At 34.0% G+C, this 21,518-nt stretch overlaps 1 protein-coding gene across 1 annotated transcript in view; it reads right to left on the reverse strand.

Annotated features, from left to right (window-relative positions):
- Positions 1–2,060: 2,060 nt before the first annotated feature.
- LOC145259587 (uncharacterized) overlaps positions 2,061–21,518 on the reverse strand; it is an 89,024-nt gene continuing 69,566 nt past the window's right edge. The window contains exons 10-12 of the mRNA XM_080117241.1: positions 12,757–13,242; positions 10,730–10,768; positions 2,061–4,016 (exon numbers count right to left, since the gene is read on the reverse strand). Of these exons, the coding sequence (XP_079973367.1) occupies positions 3,427–4,016; positions 10,730–10,768; positions 12,757–13,242 (1,115 nt within the window). The 3' untranslated portion in view covers positions 2,061–3,426. The remainder of the gene's footprint in view (positions 4,017–10,729; positions 10,769–12,756; positions 13,243–21,518) is intronic.

Consider the following 21,518-nt stretch of genomic DNA (forward strand, 5'->3'; position numbering starts at 1 on the left):
TAATTAGTACCCATGTTAATGTATGGTAATAATACCATAAAGTGTCATGTTGAAATATTTACAATCATAGGGTGCTTTTGTTGATTAAAGATCTTTTAAACCTACGCATTTCAGGTGAAAACATTACCCACTTAAGTGTCATGTCGAAATAAGTAAAATCGTATAGTGCTTTCATGATTGATTGTGATCTTTTAAACGTACGCATTTCAGGTGAAAACATTATTACCTACTAAGAGTTATGTCAAAATAACTAAAATCATAGGATGATTTTGTTGATTATGGATCTTTTAAAATTACTCATTTTAGGTGAAAACATTATTACTTAATTATATGTTATGATGAAATTATCACCAAGCAGTTTTCTGTAAATACGGAAAACCAGACTTATTCCTTACATACACGTGTAATCCAAGATGTCCTTAAATAATAAACAACTAGGATGTCATCAGAACTTACATAAAATCGACCTGACTTTATATCACATGCGTATAATACACATCTAGCTGAACTTTTGAAAGACATTAAAGACAAACATGTACTGGGAATTCTATTTGCAAATGTTTATGTTGTTGAATTAAAAAAAAAAAACGAGGGTTGCCACACTGTCCCTATTTACAATGTCTCCCCACGGGACAGAGTTAGACACCAGGGTCGTTTTTTAATGTGGAGAAAAGGAACAAAAAATAAAAATTGTCTCAGTCGTGAAGAATTTCTCCTCCACTAACAGAAAACAAGAAATTGAAGTATAGCATCCGAAGAACAGATACTACACTTTGATCTTGACCCAAAGGCGATATTTATTTGCTCCCCCACCGAGCAAATTAGGCACAATGCCGATTTTTAAAGTGAGAGGGGGGAAGGGAAAAGGGGACCAGCTCCCGAGAGGTGGGAAATGGGAGCTGGATAGTGATTTGCCAGCTGGCCCAAGTAGGGTTGCCCGTACATGGACCAAAAGAATGCCACAAGGGCAATGGTCTTTGCTTGCAGCATCTGCCGGAACAGATGGTATTTATTTGCTCCCCCACCGAGCAAATTAGGCACAAGGGCGATTTTTAATGTGAGGAGTGAAGGGAGGGGGAAGGGAAAAAGGGGACCCGCTCCCGAGAGGTGGGAAATGGGAGCTGGTTAATGGTCAGGCATGTGGGGTTGCCCCCACATCTGGTGTTTGCTAGTCATAGCTAGTCATAGCTTGCAGCATCTGCCGGAACAGATGGTATTTATTTGCTCCCCCACCGAGCAAATTAGGCACAAGGCCGATTTTTAATGTGAGGAGTGAAGGGAGGGGGAAGGGGAAAAGGGGACCGGCTCCCGAGAGGTGGGAAATGGGAGCTGGTTAAAGGTCAGGCATGTGGGGTTGCCCCCACATCTGGTCTTTGCTAGTCATAGCTAGTCATAGCTTGCAGTATCTGCCGGAACAGATGTTATTTATTTGCTCCCCCACCGAGCAAATTAGGCACAAGGCCGATTTTTAATGTGAGGAGTGAAGGGAGGGGGAAGGGAAAAAGGGGACCAGCTCCCGAGAGGTGGGAAATGGGAGCTGGTTAATGGTCAGGCATGTGGGGTTGCCCCCACATCTGGTCTTTGCTAGTCATAGCTAGTCATAGCTAGTCATAGCTTGCAGTATCTGCCGGAACAGATACTACACTTTGATCTTGACCAAAAGGCTGTCACACTGTCACATGATCATAATGTTGCGAGATCAGGATAGGATCAGAACAGTTCATCAAATTGATGCAATTGTAAGAAGAGATACCAGGATCTGAAGATCCAGAGCTTCGTGATTTAGTTAAAGTCTTTAATGGTACATGGTCCAACCTCAATGTAATTGTTTGATTGTGTGATAAGATGTTTCTTACTGATATGTTTGTGTGTGTGTGTGTATGTGTGTTTTTTAATTTTCAACGACCGTGGAATTTCCACAGGTTCTGATAGTAATAATAAAAATACGATCAAGTGGGGAAGGAAATACATTGGCAATAATGCAGACAGTCGCCTTAAATAGATTTTGATGAAAATTGGAATAAGGATTCTAGACAAAGGTTTAGTATCATTATATATTGTTTTTAATTTTCTTGAGGAAATATACAACTGGCGAACAAAAAAGTTCTGCTCAACGAATTCATTTTATCTGTCCTAAAAGGGTTTTATTATATCATAACAGAATCTTGGCGTATAGAGATAGAAAAATTGGGATTTCAGTTCGATTTCGGGAATGGGATAGAAAAAATATACATAAATAATTACACCTTGATGGTCCTTATAGTAGCTGATATTCCTGCAGTATAGTTAACAGCCGTGAAATCGAAGGCAAAATAACTTTTACCTAATGTAAAAAAAAAAAAAAAAAAAAAAAAATTAAAATATTTTCTACCGACCTGCATAATTTTAAAATGTAGTAACTTTTTTTGAGATTTAGTAGCTTGGAATTTTTTTTATTGTAACTTCACCAAATGTGTGTAAATAAAAAATAGTGGTCGATTTTAGATGGTTCTGGCTTACAATTTAATAATAAAAAAAAAAAACTTAATTTAAATGACAATAACCCCTGACTTATGGTTAATTGCATCATAAGCTGCTTTTAAAATTATATTTTTATATCTGAAATTAGCGACCACCTAAAAACGAAGCAAATTGACCGCCATCTTTGATTGAATCGTGTCTAGTAAAGTTAAAGGGTAAAATCCATTGAAAGCGTACGGTGGTTATATGAGAAAATAAATCTGTGTACGCATTATAAATGTTTCTTTTCTGTGTCTTATGTTATACATTAGTACATTAGGGGTCATTTCGAGTTAAAAGTTTATTTACTGCACTCATCTGGACTAGAGAAAATCATGATTTAAATGTGTATGTCTCGTCTAAATAACTAATGATGAATATCTAATATGGCCGACAAGACGGGTGATCCAAAAATCAGATCGAGCGTACCGCGTACCGGAAAACGAAATGAGACTAACGAAATGAGACTAACGAAATGAGACCTCATTTGATCTCATTTCGTTTTCCGGTACGCTCGATCTGACTTTTTGATCACCCGTCTTGTCGGCCATATCAGAGAATTATCGTTAGTTATTTAGACGAGACATACACATTTAAATCATGATTTTCTCTAGTCCAGATGAGTGCAGTAAATAAACTTTTAACTCGAAATGACCCCTAATGTACTAATGTATAACATAAGACACAGAAAAAGAAACATTTATAATGCGTACACAGCTTTATTTTCTCATATAACCACAGTACGCTTTCAATGGATATTATCAGTTAAAGTAACAACACACATTTTGAAATAAAACTTGCAAACAGTTTCATAATTTTAAAACTATCCAGGTAAATAGAAATTTAATTTTTCATGCTGTATACTCTGTTAATTATACTACACGGTTACCGTTTGTTTATTAATTAAAAAAAGCATCGGAGCTCAACTTAACGTAGGCGAATATTTGGCGCGAACACGTGGCACATGTCTTTGAAGACGAAAGGCGCACGTCTCACATTGTACACCGGCTGGTCGTACATTGGAAAGTTGTAAATGTACTCCACAAAAGGTCGACTGCTGATGAGCTGCAAGGGTTGAGCCTGGGGCAAATTCGGTTGCCCGACGTTGATGACGAACAGTCTAACCCCGTTTTCTTTCAGCTTCTGGGTCTCTACTATCAGTTCCGGTGTGATAACGGTGAGCAACGGGTCGATGAACAGGATCGCAACTTGGTTTGTTGTCCGACCGGCACGGGCGTACCGGATCGCCCGCGTGTAAAACTCGGCGTTCATCTCACGGACGATGTCGACAAGACTCGGTATGACGACATTGACGGGTACCAGGTTTTGTAACGGCAAGGGTGCTTTGTGTATCAGTGATGGAATCGGTACCTGGAATGGTTTCGGGCAATAGGCGTTAGTTATTACCCTGAAATACCCGTAACCTGAATGTTTTAGAAACGAATTGATGAATTTCGTTATCAGATGCACAGGAAATGAACCAGTCGACATTATATCATAACCAAAGATGACGGCACCTGGAATTAAAAAACAACATATTGATTTTAGTTGTTGCTGTCGTCGTCGTCATCATCATCATCATCATCTGTATATTAATACCACAGTACCTTTAACGTACGTATGTATGTATATGTCACGGTTTCTAGTTTATAAATTATTCGATCGGGAGATCCTATTTATTAAAAAGGTGGATAGAAGGTGATAAAATACTCCGAACATTAAATTAGCGTATCTATATACTACGTACGTACGTTAAAGGTACTTCGGTATTAATAGATAGATTATTATTATTACTACTGACAATTAACCACACACACACACACACACACACACATATACATATAAAAAATACAATTGAGAATGACTTAGGACCTCTATCCAGTCGTGGCTGATGGAACAAGAGCATGCTATCCCCGTGAAGTACATAAAGGGTTCCGTTCAAAATTCTGAATACGACAGAAACATTCACGAGTTCGACAAGATACACCTGAAGAAGGTCGGAGGTTACATCGATCGAAACGTTGTGAAAATCACACTCAAGATGAGAACAGTAGTCCAATAAATCAAAATAATACGAATAACCAATCCTCATATCAAAAATTCAGAAACGTATATATATATATATATATATATCACCTTTTTCTTCACCATATTCCCTCTGCTTCACTTTTTGTTATCAAGTAAGATCCTTGACTTACTTGCAGTTTCATCTAAACTCCGCGGATTAAGGACTACTCACTTATCAAGTGTTTCCTTTTCAGATTAAATATGTTTTTAAATCTTTTTCAAAGTGTTTTTTATATATATATATATATATATATATATATATCAGGTCATGTCATGTGCTACTGGTACCATGTAACCCAGTACTACCTGCCTCATGGTCGGGTCACCGGCGACTAAACTGGTTCTCCCACCAGACTTGTTTGGTGAGGAGGGTGGCTAGTCTCCCTGAAGGATTAAAAACAAGACCTTCCAAAGGGCGAATGAACCCTTTTTTGGGGTCAACGGACAACTAGCACCATGTGTGTTTGTGTGTATGTATGTATGTATGTATGTATGTATGTATGTATGTATGTGTGTGTTAGGGTCGAGAGGGCTCCCGTAAGCCGTGGTGAAGGCAATCTTTCTAGGAGAAACAAATCTCTGATTAAAAAAACCATAAAGCGGGAGACCAGTACCCGCATTAAGCTGGTCTGCAGTTTAACTTGTTGCTGGCTATCTTGCTCTTGCTTGTTGCTGGATCTCAACATTTTGAACCAAGAGAGAGACTTAGCTGTCATACAAAGCTAAGACTCTGTAACATCATCTGTGTATAGATACTCCCTCAGGCATTTGTCTATTAAAATGGTCCTGTGGTGATGGAAGTCATTTTTGTGGCTCATGGACTTTAAGTCTTTGAGGGAGTGGCACTTGTCTGACAAGACGTTGCAATCATCATATATATATATATATATATATATATATAAAACAGTAGATGTATATATGTGTGTGTGGAGCTGTGTTAAAATATTTAGCCGATAAACTCTTAAACTACAGGTCGCATAGCAATCATACACCAAAGATGGTTTATAATAAGAAAAATCTTTGTTTGGATGGATGAATAACACGTACAGAAATATGCAAGCAAGTTGAAATACTAAATGCGCATTTCAACTTGCCGAAATATTTCTATTTCTTTTTATGCATGAGCCAATTCAAAAATATTTCCTCCTGTGACTGAAAACACACTATGCAACATACAAATATTTGTACATGATGTTGCCAAGCTTAATAAAAACCATAATTCTAATAAAGCAACTGGTCCTGTTGGCATTGCAGTTATAATGCTCAAAAAGCTTCAACCGGAACTAGCTCCCATTCTTACAAAGCTGTTTAAACGATGCCTTAAGGAGAAATGCTTCCCAACATCCTGGAAATCTTCGTCAGTCTGTTCCGTATTTAAAAATCTCGGAGATCGGTCATCTCTATTTCAGAACAAACCAATCAGTCTCCTGTGCGTCATGAGTAAGTTGCCTGAATTTGTGATAAACAGGAAAGTCATTAACCAACTCAACAAAAATAACCTGCTCACTGACATGCAATATGGTTTCCGTTCTGTGAGATCCACAACTGATATACTAATTGTTATATCACACAGGATTAGTGAATTTCTCGGTAGAGGCTTCGATTCTAGAGCAATAGCTCTTGACATATCAAAGGCTTTCGATAGAGTATGGCATAAAGGTCTACTTCACAAGATCGTCAGCTATTGAATAGCTGGAAATGTCCTCTCAATTATTAAATCCTTTCTCTCTGATAGGCTTATAAGGGTAGTCGTTGATGGGCAAAAATCCGAAACTCATAGTATTAATGCTGGCGTCCCTCAAGGTTTCATCTTTGGCCTAACTCTCTTCCTGATCTTCATCAATGATCTCCCAAATCACATTCTAAGATCATTCGTAAACATTTATGCAGATGATACCACCATCTATGGCAACACTTCAAAGGGCAGTAATGACCAAGATCTTTTTGATTCTCCCCCCTTCTCATCTTGAGAACGTGATGCAATGGGGAAAAAGGTGGCTGGTTAATTTTAATGCATCAAAAACCAAGCTTTTCTCCTTTCATCATAATCGCTCTGACCCCCATCATGTTCCAATTTAAATGAATGACTTTTGTCTTGAAGAAGCTTCATATCTTGACAAACTTCTGGTGCTTAACTCCTGATCTGAAATGGATCCCATGCATAAAATATGTTGCCAAAATCGCTGGAAAAATGGTTGCGTCATTCTACCTCTCTAGTAGGTATCTCACTGCTGATGTAATTCTCTACCTGTATAAGAGCCAGGTACGTCCTAAAATTGAGTACCGTTGCCAAATCTGGGCAGGAGCTGCTCAGCGCACTCAGTCTTAATAGAGTTCAAGATCGACTTCAAAACTTAGTAGGTGATGCCCTTTTCTCTTCTCTGCAACCTTTTTCCCACAGAAGAAACGTTGCGAACCTGTCTTTGTTCTATTGTTATTTTCATGGCAAGTGCTTGACTGAAATTCAATCCATGATCTCCCCCTTGCCAAACTTTCGCAAAAATACTTGACTAGCTACAACCACTGTATACGATTTCCCTCACTCATTATCTGTGCCTAAATCTAAGCGCAGATTAACAAAGCTTGCTTCCCAGAACTACCCACATGTGCACCACTGTTCCGCTGGTATGCTTCTCGGCTGAATACGACCTGGTAGCCTTCAAATAAACAAGTTTTTGTTAAGCCGTCTTTTTAAATAATCAAAATCTACCCAATATGCACCATTAACGATTATTGCACTAATACCTTACATTCATTAACCCTTATCATCGAGTGGCCTTTTTTTTTTTTTTTTTTTTTTTTTTTTACAAAGGCATCACCACATTATCAAGGCCCAGAGGCCACTCAAGGATAAGGGTTAAAGAGTGTACAGTAGAAGTTGGTCAATATAGTAATCATTAGTAATGAAAATTTGGTAAATTTAATAACTTATATGGAACGGCTCATCAAGAACTTATTTACTTTAGACTTGAACAAAACCATATTGTAGTCAGCCGGAAAGCAGGAAAACGGAAGACAATTCCACAGGCGTGCAGTTCTAAGAAAGAAGCTTTGTTCATGGAATCTACGTTTAGGTTTAGGCACAGATAAAGAGTGGGGGAAATTATTGATAGTGTTTACAGCTAGACGAGTGTTTCTTGTGAAAGTATGGCGAGGGGGGACCATAGATTGAAGCTCAGTTGAACACTTTCCATGAAAATAACGATACATCAGAGACAAACTCGCAACATCTCTTCTGTGAGATAGAGGTTGCAAGGAGGAGAAAAGGACATCTCCTACGAGGCTACGAAGTCTATTTTGAACTCTATCAAGGCAGGACAAGTTCTTTCTAGCAGCTCCTGCCCAGATGTGGCAACAGTATTCCATCCTTGGACGTACCTGGCTCTTATATAGATAGAGAATAGCATCAGCAGTGAGATATCTACTGGATCGATAGAAAGATCCCACCATTTTTCCAGCGGCTTTGGCAACAGATTTGATATACGTGTTCCATTTAAGATCAGGAGTAATGGTCAAGCCCAGAAGCTTGTCAAAACTTGAGGCCTCCTGAAGACGAGAGCCATTCATTTCAATTGATGACAAATGTGGATTAGAATGTTGATGATGTAAAGAGAGAAGCTTGGTTTTAGATGCATTAAAAGTAACCAGCCACTCCTTTCCCCATTGTACTACGTGCTCAAGATCAGAGGAGAGAGAATTGGAGAGAACTTGCTCGTTTACTGTCTTAGATGTGGTACCATAAATGGTAGTGTCGTCAGCATAAATGTCTACAAATGATGTAAGGATATGATTTGGAAGATCATTAATGTAGATCAGGAAAAGAGTTGGGCCCAGGATGGATCCCTGAGGGACACCGGCATTAATATTGAGAGCTTCTGATTTTTGCCCCTCAACTACTACTCTTATGAATCTATCAGAAAGAAATGATTTAATAATTGAGAAGACTTTTCCAGCTATACCATAGCTAGCGATCTTATGAAGTAAACCTTTATGCCATACCCTATCAAAGGCTTTAGATATGTCAAGAGCAATTGCCCTAGAGTGGCCTTCAGGCCTTGATAAGTGGTGACGCCCAAGTAAAAATCAAAAAATCAAAGAAAAGCCTATTAAATTAAAAAAAATTTTTTTTTTAAAAGTCTCAAATTAATCGCTTTCTAATTGCTATATATTTCTATATCTGTGTATTTCTATATCTTTTTTTTCGGGCGATCCATTTAATGTTAGTGTTTCACGGATATACTAAATCTAAGTTTAACCCTGAAAGATAAAAGTTGATATTATCTCACCCAACGCTTAAAATATCACGAATAATGAATCGAATATTTATTTATATTTTTGCGGACTGTTATCTTCATAGTTGTTCAGAGCTCTACATTGCGAGTGAAACAGTCGCATTTGCGAGTGATTTTTCAAAATGGCGACTAGAAATAATGAAACGCTTATCTTTTGGCGATTGTATTTCTTTTACTGACAGTCTTCCAAAGCTAACTACTAAGAGAAAAATATTTTTCTAATTTGTTTTTTTCAAATAAAACAAAGTTAAATTATTTAAACAATAAAAGTTTAATAGAACAATATACTTTTCTTCTTTTTTTTTTTAACGAAGGCTGTTTAAAAAAATATCTGCAGAAATTAGAATGCTTATACCTTCAAGCATCAACATAAAATTTGTTGTATATTTAGAATTACACTTATTAAAAAAAAAAAAAAAAACTTTATTATATATATAATCGTCACAGAACAAAGATGTCATATTCCAAAAAATCACCTAGGTTTGGCTAGTAACTTTTCTATTTGGATAGTAAACGAAAATATTTAGTTGTCAAAGGTCAACTAAAGATAAATTTGTCCGTAGAGTTCTGTTGTTGTTTCACGACGTTTTGGCCAACTATTCCGCTAGCTTTCGTTGGATAGTTAATCGCGACGGGATAGGAACGCTGAATAGTTGGTCGAAACGCTGTGAAACAACAACTATTATAAAGATGAGGATAATATTCCGCAAATAAATAAATAAATAAATAAATAAAAAATAAATAAATAAAATAAATAAATAAATAAATAAATAAAAATAAATAAATAAAAATAAATAAATAAAATAAATAATAAAAAAAAATAGATAAACAAACAAACAAATAAATAAATAAATAAATAAATAAATAAATATGCAAATTACTCATCTCAAAGGTTTCCAATAAAAAAAAATATACTTTTGTTTTTAATTTTCTTTCTTTAAAAATTGTAATGCTGGGTATGGGGCAGCCAAACCAGCTGCCAGCATTGCCCTGCTTTTTATTAAAGCCAACCGAGAGCTCTTTTTAGTATCCTCATTGTTGCCTTAAGTGCAATTGTCTGGATTTGTTTTGCACTTGGTTCCCCGGGTAGGACTTCAGGTTCTTCATAAGCACTGTGGCGCCTATAATAACTGGTATGATTCATATCTCCCTAACATTCCAGTTTCTTTTCATATCATACTTGAGACCTTGATATTTGGTCTGTTTATCTCTTTCAGCTCTGTTCAGACCTCCATCATTAGGAACACTCACTTCAACCAAGGTTGCTACTCTCTCTGACTTATTCTATACACTATGTCAGGTTTGACAGCACCATTTTCAAGGTAGGTGGTTGTAGGGATTACATGGTCGTAATGTATGGTATATAAGTCTTTTCCAACTGTTCTTTCAGATTAATGTCCCCAGGACTTGCTGCTACACTGGATGTTTAATTTTTTCTCCCTTTCAGCATTGTTCAGACCTCCCCAACAATGGAAGACAAAATACGAACCAAAAAACTTGGATTTATAAAACCAAAAATTCAAACCTTGATCGCCATTTGGGGCCCTTGGCGCAGTGGATAAAGGTGTTGAATCTCTACGGTTTTAGGTAAGCATTCTGAAGATAGCGATTTCAATCCTATCCAAAGCCGGCCAGGGGATTAGTTGACCAAAATGTGGTGACAACTATGGAAGGCAGTTAAGAGACTCAGCATTCCTATCCCATCGCGGTTAACAACCTGAGGAAGGTCAGAGAAATAGTTGGCTGAAACGTCGTAAAACAGCAACAACAACTATGAAGATGAGGATAACAGTCCACAAATAAATAAATAAATAAATTACTCATCCCAAAGTTTTCCAATAATAAAAAAATAGAATCGAATATTAACTTACTTGATCGATCATTCCGCGTCTGTTTGGGATTCGGGTTTTCTGGAAGAATATAAAACATTCAATTGCTTAAAAGGTTTAATATTCATTAATTACCCTATGTGACGATTTAAATATAATATGCAAAGTATGTGTGTTTACGTATCTACGTACATTTGTTCGCCCAACGACACCATACCAAGCATCATCATCAGCTAAAATGAAATGCTTTAAAATTGTTTTTTTTCCAAGTGTCTTTTATTATTATTATTATTATTATTATTATTATTAGTAGTAGTAGTAGTAGTAGTGGTGGTGGTGGTGGTAGTAGTAGTCGTAGCTAAATCTGAAGGCATGAGAACACTAATGTATGTATATATGAAACCGTATTTTTACAGACATACGTCTACAATCGAGATATGTTTCAACCGCATCCTTAATAATTTTTGGTTGTATGTAAACACTAGTATATATATATATATATATATATATATATATATATATATATATATATATATATATATATATATATATCTAGCCACACTGATGAGCTGTAAAACAGCGAAACAGTACTATATGTGGATTTACAATAACGCTCCCTATCTTGGGTTGAGCATTTTGGGAAGTGATATACAAATTAGCATTAGCGTATGAAGTGATGCTCTTTGTGCAAACAAATTGAGCTTTGGTGTTTGGACAATATCAAAACATCGTTAATTCACTGCCCACAAAGCAGCAGCCATATAGCGCAACGATTAGAAGCTCCGACTGTCGTTTGGGCGATCGGGTTTTGATCCTGGCTTGTTTGTGTAGACGCAGTGATAAGCTGTGAAACAGCAAAACAGTATTGTATGCGGATATATATATATATATATATATATATATATATATATATATATATATATATATATATATATATATATATATATATAACAATTTTATTTATATAAAGATATTTCTACATATTTAGCTATGTTTTAACTTCAGCTTTAATAAATTCGATATCTTTTGGGCGGAAACTAAGTGTCTACTATGTACATTTTCATTTAAATAATGGAACAACATTTTAATCCGAAAGGGTCACATGACTAAATTCGAATTTTCAATTTTTTACATGCATTTTTAAAAAATTCTTTTAATTTTCGTTGCACATAAAGTTATAAATAATAATAAAATATGAGAGTTAAGACAATATCGTATGTAGCAGTAATAAATAAGTAAATGACAGCATTTTTGTTCTTTTATTTCTTTTGAGTCTTCGTTGGTGATGAAATCTGCAGAAGAAAGCGCACTTCTGAATTACATGGATGGCGCCGTTGTTAAGGGGCGATAACTCAATTTCTTTTTGGTCAAACAAGATTTTTTTTCCAGTTAAAGTAAAATTGAATTTTTTTACGAACAATTTAATAATTTAAATGAAACATTTTTCAAATTAAAGCAACATTAGATATTTTTTTTTTTACGAAACATCTTTTCAATTAAATCAAATTTTCACTTTAGCAAAATATAGTTTTAAATTTTTTGTGGCACTTTTTGAAGGCTCAACAAAGTTTTATATATATATATATATATATATATATATATATATATATATATATATATATATATATATATTAAAGTTTTAATTTTGAAATTAATAAACAATTCGAATGGAATAAAATGAATGGACTTGGACGAGTTACTGTCACTTTTGAATCAGGCTGAAACTGTTCTTTGGCCAAGAAGCGCCACCTGGCTACAGTTTAGTGAAACGCACAAAAAATGGCGCCGTCCGTGTAATGATTGAGAAGCGCCACCTGGCGACAGTTTAGTGAAACATACAAAAAATGGCGCCGTCCGTGTAATGCAGAAGTGCCAAATAAAGAACTTTTGAAAATGCTAGACCAATCCACCGACCGAAGAAATATATAAGTTTTTTTAGATTTATGAAACAAACATAACGAGTTACAAACATAATGTTACAGTCATAAAAGTAGCAAAATTTAATTGTTTTTTTTTAATCAACGTTAATAATAATATTGCTGTATTACGTGAAATACAAAATCACTTACGCGGTTTCTTAGTTGTTCTTGGAAAAAAGTTTGGAAATCTTGGTCTTGTTGTCGTTGGAGGACGAAAAGTAGGTATCCATGGAGGTCGAGTAATAGGTTTCCATGGAGGACGAGTTGTAGGCCTCCATGGAGGACGAGTAATAGGTCTCCATGGGGGACGAGTTGTAGGCCTCCATGGAGGACGGGTAATAGGTTTCCATGGAGGACGAGTTGTAGGCCTCCATGGAGGACGAGTAATAGGTCTCCATGGCGAACGAGTTGTAGTTCTCCATGGAGGACGGGTAATAGGTCTCCATGGGGGACGAGTAGTGGGCCGCCATGGAGGACGGGTAATAGGTCTCCATGGGGGACGAGTTGTAGGTCTCCATGGAGGACGGGTAATAGGCCTCCAGGGAGGACGGGTAATAGGTCTCCATGGAGGACGAGGAGTAGTTATCTGATTGATAGTATCCGTGAACGAAAACTCTTTCAGTGTTGTGGTATACTCTGCAAAAATTATCATACTAAAATATAATAATAATAGTAATATACGTAATAATATTAACAACAATAGTAATAGTAATATACATAATGATATTAACAACAATAATACGAGTAACATGTGTAATATTATTTACAACAATAATAGTAATACATATAATAATATTAACGATGATAATAAAAATTATAATAGTAATATATATATAATAATATTAACGATAATAATAAAAATAGCATTGTAATATGTATATATAATAATATTAACAATAATAATAAAAATAATGATAGTAATATATATAATAATAATAACAATAATAAAAATAATAGTAATATATATAATAATATTAACAACAACAATAATAATAGTAACATGTGTAATATTATTTACAAAAATAATAGTAATATATATAATAATATTAACGATAATAATAAAAATAACAATAGTAATATATATATATAATATTAACAATAATAATAATAATAATAACAATAGCAATATATATATAATATTAACAATAATAATAAAAATAATAATAGTAATATATATATAATATTAATAATAATAATAATAATGAAAATAGTAGTAATATATACTAATATATAATATGTTATAATATAATAATGTACATATATATAATATTAAAAATATTAATAATAGTAGTAATATATATATAATATATCAATACTAATAATAGTGGTAATATATATATAATATTAAGAATAACAATAATAATAGTAATATATAATAATATTAACAGTATTAATAGTAGAAATATATTTAATAATATTAACAATAATGATAAAAGTATTATATATAAAAATATAACAAGAACAACAACAATAATAGTAGCACATGTAATAATATTAATAATAATAATAATGATAATAGTAACATGCGTGATATTATTAACGATAATAATATTTAAATTTAAATAACACACGTAATAATATTAATAATAATGATAGTAGCATATGTAATAGTATTAACAATAATATAAATAGTAAGATATATAATAATATTAACAATAATAATGAAAATAATAACATATTTACAATATAATGAGCATAATAAGATATATAATAATATTTACAATAATAATAATAGTAAACGTATGTAATAATATTCATAATAATAATAATAATAATAGTAAACGTATGTAATAATATTCATAATAATAATAATAGTAAACGTATGTAATAATATTCATAATAATAATAATAATAATAGTAAACGTATGTAATAATATTCATAATAATAATAATAGTAAACGTATGTAATAATATTCATAATAATAATAATAGTAAACGTATGTAATAATATTCATAATAATAATAATAGTAAACGTATGTAATAATATTCATAATAATAATAATAATAATAGTAAACGTATGTAATAATATTCATAATAATAATAATAGTAAACGTATGTAATAATATTCATAATAATAATAATAATAATAGTAAACGTATGTTATAATATTCATAATAATAATAATAATAATAATAATAATAATAATAGTAGCACTACTACTACTACTACTACTACTACTATTAGTAGTAATAGTAATAATAATAATGTTGTGGTGTAAACACCTCGAAGATATTAATAAACTCTTGCAATTTTTATAAAGACAGAGAGGATACGCCCCTCGGCATTAGTACAGAAATGGGTGACTCTGGTCTTGGGGAGGCTCCATGTTTTGACAAGCTTCTGGGCTTGACCTTTACTCCTGACCTGAAATGGAACACGTACATCAAGTCAGTTGCCAAGGTTGCTGGAAAAATGGTAGGATCCTTCTACCGCCCCAGAAGATATCTCACTGCTGATGCAATTCTCTATCTCTATAAAAGCCAAGTATGTCCAAGGATGGAGTACTGCTGCCACATCTGGGCAGGAGCTGCTAAAAACAGCCTATCCTGCCTTGACAGAGTACAAAATAGGCTTCCTGGCTTAGTGGGGGATGTCCTTTTCTTTTCCCTGCAACCTCTCTCCCGCAGGAGAGACGTTGCGAGCCTGTCTTTGTTTTATCGTTACTTCCATGGCAAGTGCTCGTCTGAGCTCCAATCTCTGATCCCCCCTCGCCAATCTTTAACGATAAACACCCGTCTAGCTGAAACCACTGTCAAAAATTTTCCCCTCTCTTTAGCTGTGCCAAAATCCAAACGTAAATTCCATGAACAAAGCTTCTTTCTTAGAAGTGCACGCCTGTGGAACTCTGTTCCGTTTGCCTGTTTCCGACTTAACTACAACCTGGATTTCTTTAAGTTTAGTATAAATAAGTTCCTGATGAACCGCCCCTTTAAGTAAGACACTTTATCAAATCTCTAATACTAACGATTACTACGATACTATCCCTGTGATTTCTGTACACGCAATAACCCTTATCCCTTAGTGGCTTCCGGGCCTTGATAAGTGGTGACTGCCTTGTAAAAAAAAAAAAAAAGTTGTTCACAAATAATTCGCACTATGCAGTCGGACTGATGTATAACCGAACTTTTTATTTGTTGCAATTAGTTTTCTGTTTAATAGCTCTTGTTTCTATTAAATACCGAGCTGTGTCTTCTTTCCGCACTCTTACGGGACCACGCAAATACCAATCAAACAAAATCTCAGATAATATTGACCAGGAAACACAAATAGAAACGCAATAGAGACATCATACGAAACTAAGAACACTGAAACTGTCAAACTTTACAAAGAAAAAAAAAACATCATCTGATACGTTTGGTCCGGCTCGTACAAACGAACTCCCATGGAGTAACTGCAAGTATATATTTGTGTACTTTATACAAGTTTGTCATACAAGGGTCGTTCAAAAAGTAAAGTCTCCTATTTTTTTTTAACTTTAACTTAACGGCCACAGGAGTGGTCCCATTAAAACGAACAACCTTTTGTGCTCCAGAATTTATTTTTCTACATAGTCACCAGCATTCTTGATGCACTTTTTGCCAGGAATTCAATGACGTATCTTTTCGTCAGCCGCACGACTATGATAGGGCTTGCTTTCTTAGAGTCTTACACCGTCAATATCTTCGACAGAAATTAAACTTTCATGTCATGAATGCATAAGTTCAGTCACCATAACAATGCAATTCGAAATCCCCTCTGATCCATTCGGGTGGAATAAAAATAGGAAGCATTACTTTTGGAATGCCTTTTATGCAACCATAATCATTTAATTGTTTCAGGACGTATATTAACTTTACGTACAATATTCTCCTTGTCAGATCTGATTAAGCTAGGAGACATTAGGGGCACTGACTTTAACAAGGGTTGTTGGATTCTTCCACTTGAGAAATCTGACTATTTCGGCTTTTCTAGAGATGTAGCTTTAGCGTTGGTACATTCTTTCTCTTGTCCCAGTTTATTATGGCAGGTTTAACAGTTCCGTTTTCTGTGTATGTAGCTGTAGGGATTGCATTGTCTAACGTTTTTGAATTGAACGCCATGTTTAATTTCAGAAGAGTTTCCGATGGGTAGCTATTCTGTACAAGTCCTGGAGATGATAAAAAAGAAGAGTTTTCTGTGAGTAGCTGTTCTGTATAAGTCCTGGAGATGATAAAAAAAGAAGAGTTTTCGGTGAGTAGCTGTTCTATATAAGTCCTGGAGATGATAAAAAAAGAAGAGTTTTCGGTGAGTAGCTGTTCTGTATAAGTCCTGGAGATGATAAAAAAAGAAGAGTTTTCGGTGAGTAGCTGTTCTGTATAAGTCCTGGAGATGATAAAAAAAGAAGAGTTTTCGGTGAGTAGCTGTTCTGTACAAGTCCTGGAGATGATAAAAAAAAGAAGAGTTTTCGGTGAGTAGCTGTTCTGTATAAGTCCTGGAGATGATAAAAAAAAGAAGAGTTTTCGGTGAGTAGCTGTTCTGTATAAGTCTCGGACTTTAAAATTTTGCAGGCAAAGAGAAAAAAAGATCTTTCTCGTGTTTTGTTTTTTATTATTTTTTTTATTACTCCAAAAATATCGTTAAAATAAGAAAATTTACTGCCTAAATACTAAAAATTAAAAAAAATTGTAATTAACTAACGAATAAAAAGCAAAACATTTTTGGGGGACAGGAGAGAAGCCATGTGTTGAAAATCACTCGTAAAATCATTTTTAAATTATTTTATTTTTGCTTCAAAATTGTTAAATCAACCATTAAGAAAAAAAGTAATCATTAAAGAAATTTATTAGTCTATTTTATCAAAAACTTTACTACTGTCTATCAAGAATTCTTTAATTTCAGTTTTTGTTGTTGCTTATCGTTTTGTTTTTTGAGGGAGATATAGTTTTTAACCTCCTCTCTAAATTATATTTTAAAAATATTAAACTTTATTTTCTTTTGGAGGGTGTGGGCTCTTTTTAAAACTAAATTTCCCTCAGTATTTTCTTTAATTTTCTATTTTTTAGCCATTATCAAGACCCCTCATATCGGACATTATTTCTCGTTCTCACGTAACACTCGACGCTACTTTGTTCTTTTTTTCTTTTACTGAATAAATGCGTCAAAATAAATTAAACCACTAACAACTTAGCCAACTAGATAGAATAATCGATTTTGCCCTTTTAAAAACAATAGTAAATAAGTATAAATATTTTTAAAAAAATATTATGCCGTCTGCAGTCTCGTTTTTAGAACTGAATAAACGCTTTTAAATAAGTGAAAACGCTTACGACTTAGCCAGTTAGGTGGAAAACGAACACCTAGAAAAATCGATTTGATCTTTTTTTAAAACAACAGCAAAACAAGTAAAAATACTTAAAAAAAAATATTATGGCGTGGTATGGTCTCTTTTAAAAACAATATCTCCTTCAATAACGGTCATAAAATGTGTTTACAATCGATATATATCCAATAATGGACGAGTTTTTCTACCTAGCAAAAATAGACGAATTTTCCGGGTACGAGTTTTCTGAGTACGCGTTTTCTGAGTACGAGTTTTCCGGGCACGAGTTTTCCAAACACCAAAGAAGTCTATACAATACAGAAATTTCGTTCCGTTTTGATCTTTTTTTTAATTGCGCATGCGTCCCCAAAATCGAAAATAATTGATAAAATAATAAAATTTAAGTTAAAAAAAAAATGGATAGCACGACCATCGACATGTGCACAAGTTTCAAATATAAGAATTTTTATGCAATTGTAAAATTTTGGGAACAAGAAGATTTAAGTAGGAGGTTTTTCATTGAACATGGAGTATTGCTCGAAACGGTAATATATACGAAGTTCCAAATTCTGAAAGCCGTTCTTAACATGGAAGGTTGTGGGATGTCTTTCCGAAAGCTGTTCTTAACATGGGGAGATTGGAGGTGTCTATTCCGAAAGCCGTTCTTTACATGGGGAGGTTGGGGGTGTTTATTGATTGTAAGCATTCCCGAAAACCTGTAAAAGTCGACATTTTCAATGTGAACGGTGAGTTGGACTTATGCAAAAAAAAAAAAAAAAAAAAAAATACCAAAAAGGTATACCAATTTCGTTTAAAAATTAAATTATTTCATTTTTTTTTTGTTACTAAATATATATATATATATATATATATATATATATATATATATATATATATATATATATATATATATAAAGTAGGTAAATCATGCGGAGAACGCTCTGTTTCACGATTGTTTTAAAAACGGAACGAAATTTAAATTTCCATTCCATTTTTTTTTAACAACCGTAAATCAGCGTTCTCTGCATGTTTTACCGATTTTTTTTTTAAATAAACATTTATTTATTTAAAATTTAAAAATCAACTTAGTTTCGACGATATACGTCTTCATCAGGCATGAGATCTGTTTTATTTTATTTTGTTTTATTTTATTTTATTTTATTTACTTCTTAAATGTTATCTTAAACGGTCATTATTTTTCAAATTATCAGGTGGATTGCGCACGGGGAAAAAATCAATATATCACATTAGTAAATATGACGTTTTATGAAAGGAAGTTACATCGGCCGAAACATTGTTCAAATAGCAACCAGGCTGAGAATTGTAGTTCGGATAATCCAAACAATACAATCTATAGTTGCGATTTAGTAATAATAAAAATACCAGCGCACTTCGAGGAATGTACCCAGACAATACAATTACTCTTCCCTACTGGAGAACGAGAATGAAGGGTGGGAAATGACCCTAACCCAACCCTCCTTAGATCAAAAGTTAACAATTGTTAACAATGCAGTGGCACCAGGGGGGAAAAAAACTATTAAAAAATAACGATATGGCAATCATCTAATCTAATATATAAAAGGTTGTGTGTCTGTCTGTCTTTACATTTTCAAACTCTTATCTTTTCTGAAACTAAAAGTCGGAAAGCGGCGCTAGGGGCCTCAAATGATTGGATTTTTTACGAACAGTTCTTTTATGGGTCTTTAGCCGGTTAAAATATATTTTAAGGGGTCAAAATTGGTCAAAATTGGTCAAAATTGAAAAAAATCATTAAACGTGTTGTACATTCATCTTAATGTATTTTTAATTAAAATTTTTTTTTAATCAGTTCGCATGCGTGTCACGTTGGTACAGTGGTAAAGTGACCAGATTTGAATACTATAGTTTTGCTTTCGGTTTCGATTCTACCTGATGGCACCCAAATACTTTTTTTTTTTTTTACTTCTGAAATCACGACTATAATTATATATACGAAATCTGGACAAATTAAAATAAAAGCGTACTTTACGACCGTTAGTGGTATGTAAAAATCTAGTTGTACGAACCAACGTTGCCCAGGATCGATTATATTCAGATATTTCTGTGTTCTATAATCACGTGTTTTTTTTTGGGGGGGGTCCGTTGTTGTTTAGAACTAAGCAAAACCCGAGAAAAATAAATTTATAAGAAACGCTAGTAAAGAAAGAATAAGAGTCATGCTGCTTAGTGAATTTTCACATTTTAAAGTAGCAATTTAAAACTTTATACGTATGAGAAAATTTCTAAATCGTATTTAATATTTATTTTCTTTAACACATGCTTCTATGTGAGTCTGTAACATTGGCTGGCACTTGTCTTCATTAGTTGTTGTTGGAGTAATAAAAGTAATACAAATGTTAACCTTTAAAAGGAAAGAACTTTATTTGCCTTTTTACATTTTGGAGTGAGTAAACCTCTTGTTAATAATGTTCACCGGTAACATACGTCTCGTTGGTTTCGGGGCTAAGAGTGTACTGCCTACTCGCCTATCATGCTGGCTAGGGAATTGGTTAAGGAGATAGATAGATAGAGAGAGAGAGAGAGAGAGAGAGAGAGAGAGAGAGAAAGAGAGATAGAGAGAGAGAGGGGGGAAGAGGGAGATGATGAGGGACTCTGGATAGAAGTTCCTGGTTTGTATCCGGTTTATGAGAAAGAAAAAGAGAGGGACTAAAAAACTATTATTTCTTGGGGAATGGTATTATTTTCGTCATAATTCTTAGCTTTTAGGGGTGGCTCAGGTCAGTCCTACAAGTCTATAGGAAATAATATGGCACAAAAATTACACCGGTCGGTTCAGAAAAGGAAAGTCACCGATCCACTAATGATCGATTCTAAACGTAAGAGATATTAACAGCTTTTACTCCTATAGATTCTGACGATGGACTTTTCTCTGACGTCACTTCCGGTAACCAGTTTCTGTTATCCAGCCAGTCTGCGACTCAAAGAGAGTGGGTTGTAACCTTACTTTGTCCTTCCAGTTGAGCGGAGTCCCACTCAACCAAGATACGTTTCTGTATTTTCTGTTAATATATGTTTCATTTCACGGTTTCTAAGTCGTCTCATTTTTCTTTCAACATTTAAACCACAACGTATATAAATATTAATCTTCTCTTTAAGTTTACAGGAGCTTTCGGCTTGTAAACTTTTTTTTTTTACAATTTTATATATATATATATATATATATATATATATATATATATATATATATATATATATACTAGCAGATCTACCCGGCGTTGCCTGGATGCTGGATTAAACAGTCATATTTGTATACATAATTAGTTGACTCCCAGGCATAGTCATGGAATTACATAGTAATCCTCCTTCTGCTTATTTCGATCTATATTTTGCAATTCCATATTCTGACCCTGTAGAAGAAATACCGTAGGTATTAAACGTAACGTGTTAAATTCCTTAAAAATGAAGTAAAAAAAAAAAATAAATAAAACGGAAAGAAACTGAGACATGTGCATACGAGTATTATGTTTTTTTCTAAATAGTTCGCTTCTTGTAAGTAAAAAAAAATACTCGAGCTGAGATCGAAAGCAAATTCGAAACTATTTGACACACGCAGCTGTCGAAGCGAGCGCACCTACAGAGTGCAGGTCACATAT

The sequence above is a fragment of the Euprymna scolopes genome, chromosome 35 (assembly GCF_053919585.1).
Source record: "Euprymna scolopes isolate OS-2025 chromosome 35, ASM5391958v1, whole genome shotgun sequence".
Lineage (NCBI taxonomy): Eukaryota > Metazoa > Mollusca > Cephalopoda > Sepiida > Sepiolidae > Euprymna > Euprymna scolopes.